This window comes from Ovis aries, chromosome 19 (assembly GCF_016772045.2).
Source record: "Ovis aries strain OAR_USU_Benz2616 breed Rambouillet chromosome 19, ARS-UI_Ramb_v3.0, whole genome shotgun sequence".
Taxonomy (NCBI): domain Eukaryota; kingdom Metazoa; phylum Chordata; class Mammalia; order Artiodactyla; family Bovidae; genus Ovis; species Ovis aries.
In genome coordinates, this window is record NC_056072.1 from 15,449,067 (window position 1) to 15,464,878 (window position 15,812).

General features: G+C 37.8%; 1 protein-coding gene across 14 annotated transcripts in view; it reads right to left on the reverse strand.

Annotated features, from left to right (window-relative positions):
• ANO10 (anoctamin 10) overlaps positions 1-15,812 on the reverse strand; it is a 214,391-nt gene that overhangs the window by 150,954 nt on the left and 47,625 nt on the right. For all 14 annotated transcript variants that reach the window (XM_015102278.4, XM_042235914.2, XM_042235910.2 and 11 more), the window contains one exon: positions 12,610-12,738. In XM_015102278.4, the coding sequence (XP_014957764.1) occupies positions 12,610-12,738 (129 nt within the window). The remainder of the gene's footprint in view (positions 1-12,609; positions 12,739-15,812) is intronic.

Consider the following 15,812-nt stretch of genomic DNA (forward strand, 5'->3'; position numbering starts at 1 on the left):
TCTAAGCAAACCCACATGGTGTGACGGCACCATTCCCGTGTCACTCCTCCCTCTGGATCTGCCCCAGTGTCCCACTCTTCCTTCACAGAGGTCCTCTGCCACACAAGGCCTCCCCAGATACATACAAGAGCCTTGGACTGGCTCTTCTCAACATCCCATCTGATACTATAAAGAGTGGAGATTTCTTACACTCTCAAAATCTACTTTCAATTTTCTGAAGCACAACTTGCTGGCCATCTTAGGGGGAAAAAATTAAGCCCAAATGCTTTCTTATCTCCCCATTCTCCAAAGAATAAAATAGAAAAGCAGAGAAAGGAGGCAGATTTGACTCTGAATTGGTTTATGTATCTGAAAGGGAAGTCTGCTGTCATGTAAGGAGGTGCAAAATTCTTGCAAAATTCTTCAGGCAGATAAAGCCAAGAGGAAGCCAATGAACTGAGCAGGTCTGTGGCTGAGAGTGGGGAGCACAGGCTGGGATGTAACAGGAGATACCTGCGGGAACAGGTAATTGACAGGAGGCTCTGAAGGCACTTAGAGGGGACCAGAGTGACAGTTGTCAAAGATGAATAACCCAAGTCATTTTCTTTATCTGTGGATATACTGAGTATTTGCATTTGAATATACAGGGAATTTTCCAATTTCACTTTAAAGAAAATAAAGTAGCTAGACTTTGAAATTATGACTTAAGAGAGTACAGAAACTGTCGAGTTTTCTAATTCTTAACCCTTGCAAAATTCTTCTTCTGAAAGCAGCTCCATTCTGAGTAAAAACTGATCTCTTTCAGAGGTGTGAGACCTGACTTTTCCTAAACTTGCCAGGGTAAGAAATAGGTTAGGTTACCAGTGTTAATATCTTAAAAGAATGCAAAGCAATTTACAAACACTGGACATCAACAAAGTCATATTTAAACAGATTATGTACTAACATTCAATTTGGAGGGCACTGGGTCCTTCAACAAAACAAATATTTCCCATTAACTGACAAACTTAGAAGGCCAGGCTGCTAATCCCACATTCCCCAAGGACAGAAGCTCTTTCAGGCGGTTTACCTAGGTCAAAATTGCTCAGCTAATACAAAAAGTTAGTCAAAATAAGGATCTATTAAAAATGCCAACCATTAATGTTAGATTTAAGCAAACATTTAAATGTACATTTATTTGCAAATCTTTTAATGTGGAGCCAAGGCCTTTTCTTTGAGGAGGATCCAGTGATAGAGTTTGTCGTGGTCTTCTAGGCATAAATAACACCCATGAGACAATGACAAAGATTCCTAGGTTTGTTTTCTTTCAAGAAGAGTGCAAATTTTAAGACACTCGTGAAGCAGTATGAAAACAGAATCTGGAAGCTGCCCACATTTTTATGATTTTCCCTAATCTTTTATAATTGACTCATCTTTATCCAATCTGATAGTCATTTGTCTTCATGGAGTCTTTCCAAAGGTTTTCATGAAAATGATGGCTCTCTCTATTTTAGCACACACATTTCATCAGTTTTCATTCCATTTAATTAATTTATGCCAATCACAGTTGTGAGAATACCACACAAAAACAGACTGGGAACTAAATGCCTCTTGGTGAGTACTTCACTCAGTGAGTGGACATCCTGCCCATGGACCCCCACCAGCAGGCTGGGAGAATCTATGCCAGTGGGAGGACTGTCAGGAGGGGATGGGAAGAGCTGGTTCACAAGGGGGAGGTTAGGAAAGTGGCCTTCTACTTACTGCACTGTGATTTAGCTCTTGGAGGATTCTATCTGTGAGAATTTCTAAAGCCAGGACTACATCTTGGTATGTGAGTGTGTGTTAGTCATTTAGTCGTGTCCAACTCTTTGCGGTCCCATGGACTGCAGCCCGCCAGGCTCCTCTCTCCATGGAGTTCTCCAGGCAAGAATACTAGAGAGGGTAGCCACTCCCTTCACCAGATCTTCCCGACCTAGGGATCAAACCCAGGTCTCCCACATTGCAGGCAGATTCTTTACCGTTTGAGCCACCTTGATAATGCCTGCCATATTATAAGCACACAATAATTAATATATCCAATGAAAGAATTTACCTTGACTGTCTTTAATTATTCCCACACTGTTAAGAGAACACAGAGCAATGTTTCATTTTGATAATACTGAAGAGGGGGACAGTGCATTAAAAGACCAGAAAATTACCAAGATTATATGAAGAAAAAGGAAGAAGGAAAAACCCCAGTTCAATAATTCCATCCCAAAGGACTCTAACCCAAAGGTCAAAAACCTTTACCTTCCTAGGAGCCCAGCACATGCTCTGACACTGGGAAGTGGAGATCAGATGAAGAGTTGGTTGTGGGTTCCTTCCTAGGCAAGTTTCAAAACTGAAATCCAAAAATTTAATCAGACCTTTCATCCAGGTGAAAAGATTATTATGGGAACAGGTATTTTCCTCTGAGACAATAATAACTAACAAATATGAATACTTAATCTTGCCAAGCACTGTGGTAAGCATACTAAGTGCTTTTATTCATTTGTCAGCATAACAATTGTACTGAATTGTTCAAATTTATTCAAAGACACATAACTTGTCAAACTGGAGTCAGGATTTGAATCCAGAGCCTATGTTCTTTAACCACTGTACCATACAGAAAAGTCAGTTCACCTTTTCTTATAAATAATATAATTTTAATATTTTGCCCAGGGATTTTTGTTAGTGTATTTCCCAAATGTACAGCAAAGTCTTTCATTAAAAAGTTGATGTTAGGGACTTCCCTGGTGCCCCATGGATAAGAATCTGCCTTGCAATGCAGAGGACGTGGGTTCAAGCTCTGGTTGAAGAACTAAGATCCCACATGTTGCAGAGCAACTAAGCCCATGCGCCCCCACTACTGAGGTAGGGTGCTTCAACTAGCAAGTCTGAGGGCTGCAAAGAAAGATACTGCATGACAGAATGAAGATCCTGCATGCAGCAATTAAGACCTGATAAAGATAACAAAAGTTTTATTCTGCTAATGCAGAGATGGTTAGAACTGCAGTTCATATCCCCTGAGCCTTGACCAGGTGCCCAGCTCTGTGTCTGGCATTTCACATGCACAATATCTTGCCTTGTAAAGGTGATAACAAGACCTGCATTACGTTCAGCACCTGCTCCATGCCAGACGCTTCTGATCAGGGATACACGTTTCATTTCTTGCTCTACTCCTCAGAGCATTCCTGGGGAGGATGCTGCACTGGCTTCAGGCAGTCAAGGAGATGAGCTTATGAGACAGGGTGACTGGCCCAGGGCAACAATGCATTAAAAGGCAGTGCAGAAATAGAATCTCCGTAGTGTGAAATATCTCGGTGTATCAGTAGATAGAGATGTAAATCAGTCAAGAGACAGAGCAAGCACACATGGGCAAAATGTTCCAAATTAGTAACCCTAATAAAGGGATACATAGGAATTAACTGTACTATGTTTGCAACTTTTCTTTAAGTCCGAAACTAATTATTTTTTTTTAAGAGGAAAATGAAGCCTGTGTCAGAGCGTAAAAGTATCCTAAAGGTTCGGTTCCCTCTCGGGAGACACCTTTAGTCATTACAAAGAGATGAGAATCAACTCTGTTTCCTTCGCTGTTGTTTGGTCACCAAGTTGTGTCCCATGGAGTGCAGCACGCCAGGCTTCCCTGTCCTTCACTATCTCCCGGAGTCTGCTCAAACTCATGTCCACTAAGTCAGTGATGCCATCCAACCATCTCATCCTCTGTCACCCCCTTCTCCTCCTGCCTGCACTAGAGAAAAAAAAAACCAACAACTTACATTCTTTTTAAAAAAAAGTGAGAGAAGAAGAAGAAACTGCAATAAAGTGATCTTTTAAAAACTATCAATTAAACATGCATGGTGCAGACTGGCTTGCTGGTCACCAGAACCTAGCCATCAGAAATGCAGTGTGATTTCTAACCTGAAACTATCACAACATTGTTAACTGGCTATACTCCAATATAAAGAAAAAGTTTTTTAAAAAAAGAAATGCAGTGTAACTTGTAGGGGAAAAGTTAATTCATTTCAGCATTGAAAAAGAACAGCATTTAGTAGGTGAATTGTTAGCATTCAATATGTTTGAAGCATCTTGCCAAGTTTAGAATTAAAAGAAAACTGTGAGCGCATTTAACACTAAAGTAAAAGATTATCAAACATTTGATATTTAAAGGAATTTAGGCCATTTCTATCTTTTAGGAATTGGAGATCTTTGTATAACTCTGCATTTAAAACAGTGATCCTTCAATAAAAAGTGAGCTAAATTTGTCTCAGAAGTGAGAATAATGATGATTATTTAAGAGAGGCTATTTAGGTACTAATTTAATCCTTTGGGATGAACTTGATGAAGTTCCCAGCATTTGACTATTTTAACCTAGAAAATGGTATTTTTATATGATTCCATGATATAGTTTCATATATTAGTAGGCTATTCTCTTAGTCTGTAATAAATTTCTGCAACTATTATACAAACAAAAATGTCATGATTTTTTACAACACTAGATGGCAGTAAATACACAAAAGTTGTAACACGATATAGCTACCAACATAAAATGAAGATTATTTTTGTTTTTTATTCAATTTTACATTGCACACTCAATCAAGTTAAAAAAAAGAAAGAAAGAAACACAGGATTTTTTAATCCAAGACATCCCTGGTAGTCCAGAGGCTAAGATTCTGCATTCCCAATGCAGCCTGTGTTTGATCGTTTGTCAGGGAACTAGATTCCACATGCCTTGCAACTAAGACCTGGTACAGCCAAATAAATAAATTATTTTTAAAAACTCTGAAGAGTCAAAAACCTAAATAAAAATTAAAGTTTCCTGGATTTGAAAATGTGAACCAGAAAAGATGCTGAAATGACCAATTAATCCACAATTTAAATATGAGGACACTAACTCTCAACATCAACTATATTAAATTGTTGCATTTTCTATGTCTTCTTTGTTAACAGATTCTCATCACATAAATGTATTTAAATGTTACTTAATTTGGAGGAAAAAACCTTTAAAATGTCTTAAATTTCTTTTCCCATGAAGACGTTAAAAATTATATAAGAATCCACTTTACATATACTTATGGCTTATTTATTATAGCCTTTTCAAATTAGTGAAATTTCTACTTTTCCATGGGCCATGAATGTATATATAAAAGTACACCATGTTGTTTATTTAATATACTACTAACAAAATATCTTTTTAAATTTTTAACTCAATAGTAACATTTTACCTAAACTATAGGAAAAATAGGAAATAAAATATAATTTTAAGACTTGAATTTGGAAAACATATTTGCGATCAAAGAAAGAAATCTTAGAAATATTAATTTGATCCATTAATTCTTTTGATGGGCTTTTCATAATATTCTGAATTTAGAATTTCAGTTTTTTAAATGTATATGATAAGAAAGCAAAAACTTACATTTTCTAATTTATTTGTAAACTTTCCACTTATTGGATTCATTACAAGACCAGATGGCATTCAGCTCAGGTCTCAGCAACACTGAAATAAAATTAGCTAACGTACTCAATTTTTTTGGTTACTTATAACACTTTCTCTGAGCTTGATTTTGTTCTGACACACAAAATTCTGTATTATTTGAAATTTCACGTTTTGGCCACACATGGATTCCATGCAGCTTGTGGGATCTTAGATCCCCAACCAGGAACTGAACCTGCACCCTCATCAGTGAAACAGAGTCCTAACCACTCAACCGCCAGGGAATTCCCTAAAATTCCCAGTTTAGAAACCAAAGCTAGGTCCACTCAATTATATGAAAGTAAATAAAATAAAAACAAATAAACCTTCAAATACAATACTGTGGCAGAAGAGGAGGACTTATTTCAATGCCAATCTGTGCCAATATAACCCAGCTTTTGAACAATAGTTTTAAAACATCAGAAACTACGTAACTATAGTTACTAAAAGCATGCAAATGCACACCCAAATGGCCAAAACAATCTTGAAAAAGAAGAACAAAGTTGGGCAGTTTCATATTTTCTGACTTCAAAGTTATAGTAATCAAAGCAGTGTGGTACTGGCATAAAGAGAGCTATTATTTGTCTCCAAACTCATCAAATTGTATACATTAAATATGCACAGCTTTTTGTATGTCAATCATACCACAATAAAGTGGCTTACAGAAAAAAGACAGATATACAGACCAATGGCATAAAGAGCAAAGAAATAAACCCCACATATATGGTCAAATGATTTTTGACAAGGGTGCCAAGACCATTCACTGGGGGAAAAGACAGTCTTTTCAACAAATGATTGTGGGAAAACTAGATATTCCAATGCAAAAGAATGAATCTGGACCCTTTTCATATACAAATTTAGTTATACAAAAATTAAATCAAATATCTAGACTTAATATCTAAAACTATTAAACTCCTAGAAGACAACATAGGGCAAAAGCATCATGACATTAGAGTTGGTAATGAATTCCTGGATATGACACCAAAAGCAAAAGCAAAAAAAAGGGAAAACATAGGTAAGTTGGACTTCTGTGTATCAAAGGACAGTATCAATCAAGTGAAAAAGCAACCCACAGCATGGGACAAAGTATTTGCAAATCATATATCTAATAGGATACTGACATCCAGAATATATAAAGGATTCCTACAACAACTGAAAAATCAACAACACAATTAAAAAATGGGCAAAAGACTTGAATAGACATTTCCCTGGAAAAGATAGACAAATGGCCAATAAGCACATGAAAAGATGCTCAACTACCTCACACCATTAGGATGACTTATACAAAAAAAGCAGAAAATATCAGTGTTGTCAAGGATATGAAGAAGCTGGACCCCTGTGCATTGCTCGTGGGATATACATGATGCGGCTGCTATGACAAACGGTACAGCAGAGGTTACGACGGGAGGGTCCTCAAAACGGGAGGGTCCTAGAATCACCACGCAATCCAGCAGCAACTCTGGCTATATACATACAAGAAGTGAAAGCACAGAACTCAGACAGACACCGGAACGCCCATGTTTGTAGCAGCATTATTCACAACAGACAAAAGGTGGAAGCGGCAGTGTGTCTGTCCATTGATGGATCAAGAAATAAATAAAATGTGATATACAGGTATACATGAATAGCATTTTCAATCTTAAAAAGAAATGAAATTCATAACATAAATGAACCTTGAAGACATTATGCTAAGATAAATAAGTCAGAGGATAAATACTGTATGATTCCACCTACATCAGGTTTCTAGAGGTTACTACAGGCTAGAGGGGGGTAGAATGTGGAGTTGGCATTTAATGGGTACAGCACTTCAGTTGGGGAAGGTGAAAAAGTTCTGGAGACGGACAGTGGTGGTGATTGCTTAACAAAATCAAGGTACTTCATGCTACAGAACTATACACCTAAAAATGGTTAAGAAGGTAAATTTCACATAATGTGTTTATTAATACAACTAAAAATTTAGAAGAGGTTAAAATGGTAAATTTATGTTATTTATGCTTTACTACAATAAAAGAAAAAGAAAGAAAGAAAGTGAAAGAGCAGTACACACTTATCTAGTACAACCTCCTCATACCTCCTGGCCCTTTGAGTTATTCTGGGTGATTGCCACATTAGTAATGATCTCCATATTAGTAAATATTGGTAACATTACAGTTATATCCTCATCAAAACAAGAACACACCAAACACAATCATTCCTCTCTTATAGGAAGTTAGCCCTGGCAACCAAAGGAAATATTTCTTATTTGGAGGCGTAAATGAAGAAGAAACAGAACAGCCTAAGACACTGCTGGCATTCTGGCCTATGTGGATTAATTTTAAATACCTTTCTTCTATGTCGTGACTGACTCTAAGTGAGTCCATGGCTGTGCTTTTGTCTCCTATGCTTCAGGTCATCAGGAACACCTGACATCCTCAGAGTAGATTAAAATAGGGTCAGAATTCTGAGTCAGATGCCTCCACCAGCATGGAGGAAGGTGCTTTTCAAACTGCTCTGGGAAATCAGAATGAAGTCACATCCAGGACTTTTCAAAACAGGCCACAGAGGCCCCAAGAGCTCACCACAGGAAAAAGATATAGACAGGAAAGGATCTGCTGTCTTTGAATGAAATTCATGGGTTTCTGCCCCACAGACCATTTACTTAGCATGTCCTTCTCCTGCCCAGCTGCATCTCTGGTAAATGTACTAAACTAAAGATATCTGTGGGTGTGCACAGAGTGGTTTTAGATATCCATTCCTTCTTGACTACATTAAGAAGCAGAATTCTTCACAACACTGTAAATCAACTATATTTCAATGAAAAGAGACAAAAAGACAAAAATAAAAAGATGGCTTAGTCTTCTCTTAGCACCAGATTCAGTGAAATATACATAGAGCAGAGTTAGCTGCTCAGAGTGTCCAACTGTTTGTGATCCTATGGACTATAGCCCACCAGGCTCCTCTGTCCATGGGATTTCCCAGGCAAGAATACTGGAGTGGGTTGCCACTTCCTCCTCCAGGGGATCTTCCCAATCAAACCCACATCTCTTACATCTCCTGCATTGGCAGGCAGGTTCTTTACCACTAGTGCCACCTGGGAAGCCATGCTCAGTACCGAGTGTAATTTAATTAAGGAGTGAAAAGGATGTGTTGTACAGGCAGGACTCAGAAAATGTTATACACTAACAAATATAGATATATAACTAATACTGAAAATAAATTTATCCCAAAATACCCATTTTCCCTTTTTAAATAAACACTGAAATTCCTAGCTTCCTTTTAAAAACTCCATTAATTCAACAGTCATCTAAACACTGAACTGGATCCCTATAGTGTTTTAGTCACTAATCTAGGGAGTAGCCTATTTTCTGAGATAGAAAAGCAGACATCATTCTGTTCTCATGAAGCCAGTGGTACACAGGAGGGTTGAGATGAGGTCCTGAAGGTGCAACCCCATGATGGGATTAGTGACCTTAAAAAAAAAAAAAAAAAAGACACCAGAGAGTAAGAAGGCAGCTCTCAACAAACCAAGAAGGCCCTTACAAGCACCAAATCTGCCAGCACCTTGATTGTGGACTTCCAGACTTCAGAGCTGTGAGAAATACATGCCTTATTTAGGCCAGCCAGTCTACAGAATTTTGTTAGAGCAGCCTGAGTGAATATAAGTCATTGTAAAAAAAAAGTTTTAACAATCAAGTACAAATCCTCTTGGAACAAATGGAAAAACGGAAAATCTCAGCAAAACGAACAAAACTCAGATGTTACAATTACAACATAGAACTAAATGGAACTTTTAGAACTGAAAAATGTAATCACAGAAACTTTTAAAAACTCAGTGGATGGGGTCAATAGTATAGTGGGAATGACAGAGGAAAGAATCAGTGAACTTGAGGAATATGAATAGAATTCACCCAAACTGAGCAGCAGAGAGGAAAGAGGCCAAAAAAAAGAAGCTGAACATAACCTTAGCAATCTGTAGGAAAATACGAAAAACAAACAAACAAACAACATTCAGATCATCAGAATCCCAGATGGAGAAAAGAATGAAGAGAGAGTATCTGAAGAAACAAGGTCTGAAATTTTCCCAAATTTGGTGAAAGAATAACCCTAAAGATCTAAGAAGTGAAGTAAACCCCAAACAAATCAATCAATCCACACCAAGACCCATTATAACTCAATTTGGGGAAACTAAAAGTAAAGAAAAAACTTTGAAAGCAACCAGAGGAAAAGTGCAACAGTAGCTACCATCAGTCTGAATGAAAACAGATTCCTCACCTAAACCTTGGAGAAGGAAGTGCCAGAATATTTTTCAAGTGCTGAAAGAAAAGAATTGTAATCCACGAATTCCATACCTTATGAAACTATCCTTCAGGAATCAAAGAGGGGGGAAAAAAGTGATCAGATAAAGAAAAGCTAAGAGAATTTGGTGCTAGCACTGGTTAAAGGAAGTTCTCCAAACAGAAAGGTTACAACACAGTTTTCCAGGCCTGCCACGACAAAGTATCAGGAACCGGGTGGTTTGAACAACAGAAATGTATTGTCTCACAGTCTGGAGACTAGGAGTCTGAAGTCATGGCTTCAGGGGCCCTGCTCCCTCTGAAACCTGGATGGGAGACTCCTCCCTTGGTGCTGCCTGGGTTCTGGCGGTTGACGGCAGTCCATGGGGTTCTGTGGCCTGGAGCTAAAGCACTTCCATCTCTGTCTCCCTCATCACAGAGCACCCTCCCCTGGGTTTCTGTGTCTCTTCTCTTCTTGTCAGGACAATGGTCATACTGGATAAGGGTCTCCTCTACTCCAATACGACCACACTGGAACTACTTAGAGCTGTAGCAACTCCATTTCCAAATCAGGTCACATTCTGAGGTGCTGGGGGTCAGGAATTCAACAGACTTTGGGGGGAGATACAATTGACTAATAACAAGTTACCAAAGAAAAGTTTACAGACTATAAGTTGCCATTCATATAACATAACACATAATGTTATGTTATAACATTCTCAAAATGAGAAAACTATAGAGATGGAGAAGAGATTCATGACCACTGATGCTCACAGAGGTGAGCTGAGGGACCAGAATACCAGTGTGACTATAACAGGGTAGGAGGAGGGAAACCTTTGTGATGACGGAAATGCACATATCTTGACTGTAGGGGTTTAATGAATCAATACATGTTATAAAATGACAACCACACACTATACCAGTGTCAAGGTCTCCATTTTGAAATCATGTTACAGTTATGTAAGTTGTAACCATTGGGACGAACTGGGTGAAGGGTGCATGGGCCCTCTGTACTATCTTTCCAGCTTCCTTTGAATTATAATTATTTCAAAATAAAAGGCTTGAAAATGTAAGAAAGTAAAAATTAAAGTCACAATTAAAGAATAGTAAGTTTCCTATACAAAACAAGGTTTTCCCTCACAAGAGTTTTTAATCGAGGCTTTTATTTCTGTTGTACTCTAAAGAACCAATTTAGATAATGACAGTAAAATAGTTGCTTGAAAACTACAGGAAGAGACTAAAATGGTAAGAGGAGGCATAAGGGTTAGAACCTCAGAACAACAACAAAGTTACTGTTAAAATTGATTAAGAGATCAGTTCCTGCTATCTGATTAAGAGATCACGGATACAAAAGAAAACACTGGCCTAATGAACGGGAATATATAGGAAGACTGGGCCAGCCAGGAGTCTAGAAAAAGTGACGGCAAAATCAAGAAGTGGGAAGTGCTGAAATCATCTATCACTGCTTAGAAGCTGATGCGGGACACTGAGACCCGGCTCAGACAGAGGGAGGGAATGACTTTTAGGTTTTCTGCAACTCTTAAGACTATTACACTCCTCTTTCTCTGCCACTAAATTCACTAAGAAACCGTCTAATAACCAGCTCCACTTCTACTTGAACATGGACTGTTATAAGCATTGGAAAAGTCTCCTTAAGGCAAATTAACTACCTAGTATTCTGGTCAGTTCCTTGTGAGTCTCATGATTTTTAAGTGAAAGCCAGCCCCAAAGCTGAAAGCACCTAATGAGCTCCAGACGTGCTGACAAAGACAACCTCCAAGATCTGCAGAGTTAAGGGCCGTGTCTTAAATCAAGAAGATGCACTGTGAGCCTGGTCGTTTGGCCATCCCATCTGAGGGACCTCTGTCTTGTTCTTTCACTGCCACAGGTGGTAAGTCACCTTGCAAATAGCTCTCCAAAATCCTGTTCAGCCAACAAAATTCACAACAGGCTTACTTTTATCTGCAAAACATTCTCTTTCTCTTCCTACTTGCTGCTGTCTAAAATCCTTCTCTGAAATGCATACTCTACACACAACTTCTATCATGAACACAGATTCCTATCAAACATGCTAAAAGAGCCAACAGAACAAAGCAGAATCTCTTTCTTCTACTCCCAGAAACGTACAAGTTCATAATTTCATTTCTTAGGGTTAGCCCTAAGTCCTGAATCACCGCTCTGTGACCCTACTAAGTTCTGCTTTGACAAACTTTTACTACGATTCTATTTTTTTTAGTGTCTAAAAATGAAAGATCACAGTATCCTTGACAACTATAATCACAACAAGAAAATTCCTGCAAATTCTTCGATTTGTTATTGATTAGAGTTTCATTTTCAAGATGTACAGTAATCTGTATTCAGAAATATGATAAACAAGTTAAATATCAAAGAAATACACAGACAGCCAACTTATACTTTGTATGTGATATTGTGAGTCTTCCTATTCTTTACATCTTGGCGTTTTAGAGTGTTTTACGATGAATCCCATACCTGCTGCAAATGAGACTTTAAGCAAGTCATGATCAAAAAGTATTTCTTAGGATTTATTCGCTCAAGAAAGTAGAAGTTACAAAGTCCCTAAAACTGACTGAAAAAACCCAAAATATTAAGTCCACAGAACTCTGTTTCAAATAGGATTTATCTCCTCAGCACTAGACACACCAGCACAATGGATGGAACAGTAACAGTCCTGTTTGTACCATGGTGACTATTTTGTATGTAGACAACAACCAGGAATGCACAGCCTGGATCCTCATGTGTTCCCATTACCTGAACTGCTTTGCCTTCTAACTAGTTAGTGCAAGTCACTGAACTGCCCATCAGTGACAGGCAGAGACATCACTGCCTTAGAAAAACATAGGCATCTGACGTAGAGATTATTTAAAATAGACTTAAATGTTCACTTACCTCCACGGCTACTACGATCAAAATAAGGTCTGTTTTTGACTCTGAGAAGAGTGCATTCACTTGTGGTGACATTCCAATCAGAGCACAGTTGGTGACCACAGATATAACACTCATTGTTTCAAAAGCCAACTGAAAGAAAAAAAATGTGAAATGAAAAATCACAATTGCGTGTGTGCTCAGTCATGTCTGACGCCTTGAGACCCCGTCGACTGTAGCACGCCAGGTTCCTCTGCCTATGGAAATTTTCCTGGCAAGAATACTGAAGACAGTTGCCATTCCCTTCTCCAGGGGATCTTCCTGGCCCAGGGATCAAACCCATGCCTCCTGCACTGGCAGGCAGATTCTTTACCACCTGGGAAGCCCAAAAACCACAATGACTGTGTCCGTATTTCCTCCTTCTTTTTCATATTATTTAAAGTCAAAGAAAAAGTCTTTCCTTAGTTCTAAACATTCCAAGAACATGCAAAACTTTTTCTCTATAATGCCATGATTTTATTTAGGTCAAAAAAGACATACTGTTAGAAGGTATTTCAGATACTTTAGGCTTGAATATCCCAAACAATATGTTCTATCTTTCCAACTGGAGGTGGCCAGGGACCTGAATTTGGAACACATCCAAGAAAAATACACTATTAAAGTTACTTGACTCTATGCATATCTGAAGGGAAACTAAAGTAGTGCAATCAGAGGGAACGTTTTACATTCAAAAACAAAGATGACTTTAAATAGAATTCATTTTGTAAAACTGTCCTACTTAACAGACCACACATCACATCTGGTTCAGCCATACCCAAGGCACCAGTTACAATGATTCCTTTCTAGTGGCATTTACCAAATCACCTGTAGAACTTTAGAAAAACACAGATACCAGGCCCCACTGAGACCTACTAAGACCTCTGTGATCCAGGGTCCCACGAGGAGACCAGTACACATTACTGAGTGTTGACTGGGGAAACGTTGTGACCACTGTTCTTTCTTTTTTGTGTGCACAGCACTTGGTGATCACTACTTCAGAACTTACTAATTCTAAGAAATGCAGTCACCACTAGAAATATAGAAGCAAAACATGACTGAAGCTCAACTTAATAAAATCTTGTCCCATGAAGATTATCTAATCTCAACTTAATGAAATCTAGTCCCATGAAGATTATCTACCATCTTGTATTTTAAAAAACCCTTTGTGTAATCTTGTTTTTTGACAGTTTTCTTTATAACAAATCTACATAGGACTTTACCTTCTCTTAAAATAGCTTTAAATTTCTATTTATTTAATTATTATAAATTCAATCAAAAATCAAATGTTACCAGTGTACAGGGAAGAGTCTCCTTGTCCCCTTTCTCCCCCTTGTCAGTTTCTGTTCTTTCCACAGGATAACCACTATTATTAATTTCTTATATAACTTTCCAGACACTTTGTTTGCAAACAAATATAAGCAAACTTGCACAAATACTTTCTTATTCTCCTCTCAGCGTAATACACATTGTCAAGTCCCTTGCTTTGGTCACTTAAAATGCTGTGTAAGTTATTTCGTGTCAGGACACAGAGATCATCATTCTTAAGTCACAACTTAAGCCTGAAGTCACAACTGCTTAAGTATTTTATCGCATGAATGTACCAAGGTTTATTTAATCGTTTCCTTCTTGGTTATTATTACAAACAATGCTATAATTAGAAACCTTGCAAACACATCCTTTAAGAAGGGTGGAAGTAAGATAAATTCCTGAAATTTTAATAGTTGAGTCAAAGGTGCCACTGTGTTCGTTATTCTGACAGTACCAAGCTGAACTCAGGGTTGACCAGTTCACCTTCCCATCGGTAGCACAGGACAGTGTCTGGCTTCCTGCATTTTTAATACATTTCTATCTAAACTTTTTGATTTTAAAATATCACTTATCATGAGTTATAATTTACATATAATAAATCATACTCATTTATGATGTATACTTTATTAAGCTATACTCACCTGGGAAACCACTATCACAAACAGGATATTTCCATTTTCCCCCAAAGATTCCTCACAGTGCTTTGCAGTCCACCCCTTCTCTTTATACCTGGCACCAAGCAAACTTTGATCTATTTTTTGGTTGCTATATATTAGTTTGTTGTTTCAGAATTTTATATAGATTCACACAGTATATATGCTTTTATGTCTCCTCCTTTCATTCAACATGATTTTGAGGTTGATCCATATTATATGTTATCAGTAATTTATTCTTCTTTTTATTGCTGAGTAGTGATCCATTGTATGAATATATCATGACTTTTTTACCCATTTACCTAGTGAGTTGTTTGGCAAATTGGGTTATTTCCAGTCTTGGATTATTCTGAATAAAGTTACTATGGACACTCCTTTGCAAGTCTTTGCAAGGATATGTTCTTTCCCCTGGATTTCTAAGAACAGAGGTGCTGGGGTATGGTAGGTATATGTTGAACTATTTTTTTTTTACAAATTACAACTTAGTTTTGCAAGCATACACACTGAGGAAACTAGAATTGAAAGAGATACATGTACCCCAATGATCATCGCAGCACTGTTTATAATAGCCAGGACATGGAAGCAACCTAGATGTCCATCAGCAGATGAATGGATAAGAAAGCTGTAGTCTTCCATTTTAAAACAGGTATATAGTGCGATCTCACTGTGGTTTTCTTGTGCATTTCTCCAGTAGCTAATTCTAAATCTTTCCTTGAGTTCATTGATCATTTGCATATATTCTTTGGTGAAGCATTTCTTCAAATCTTGTCCATGTTTTTATTTAATTGTCTTATTACTGAGTTGCAGGAGTCCTTCACATAATCTGAACACAAGTTCTCTGGTAGACGTATGTGTTGTGAATATCTTCTCTCCTTCTGTGTCTTGCCTTTTTTTCCCTCTTAACTTTTGAAGCACAAACTCCCTTACCCCCTCATATGGAGATTTAATTACCCCAATACTATCAGTAGATAGTCGATGATAATCTCCATTTAACAGATTTTACCTGTATCACATACTGAATTTCTGGACTTTCTATTTTGTTCCATTGATCTGTCTGAATAATGCAGCAGCACCACTCTACTTTAACAACTGAGGTTATGTAACACATTTTAATACGTAGGAAGGCGTGCCCCTGACCTTCCTTAGAGTTTTCCTGCTATTCTACTTCATTTCTTTTCCCCTGTGAACTTGACAGTAAGTTTATCTAGTTAAAAGAAGAACTTCCAT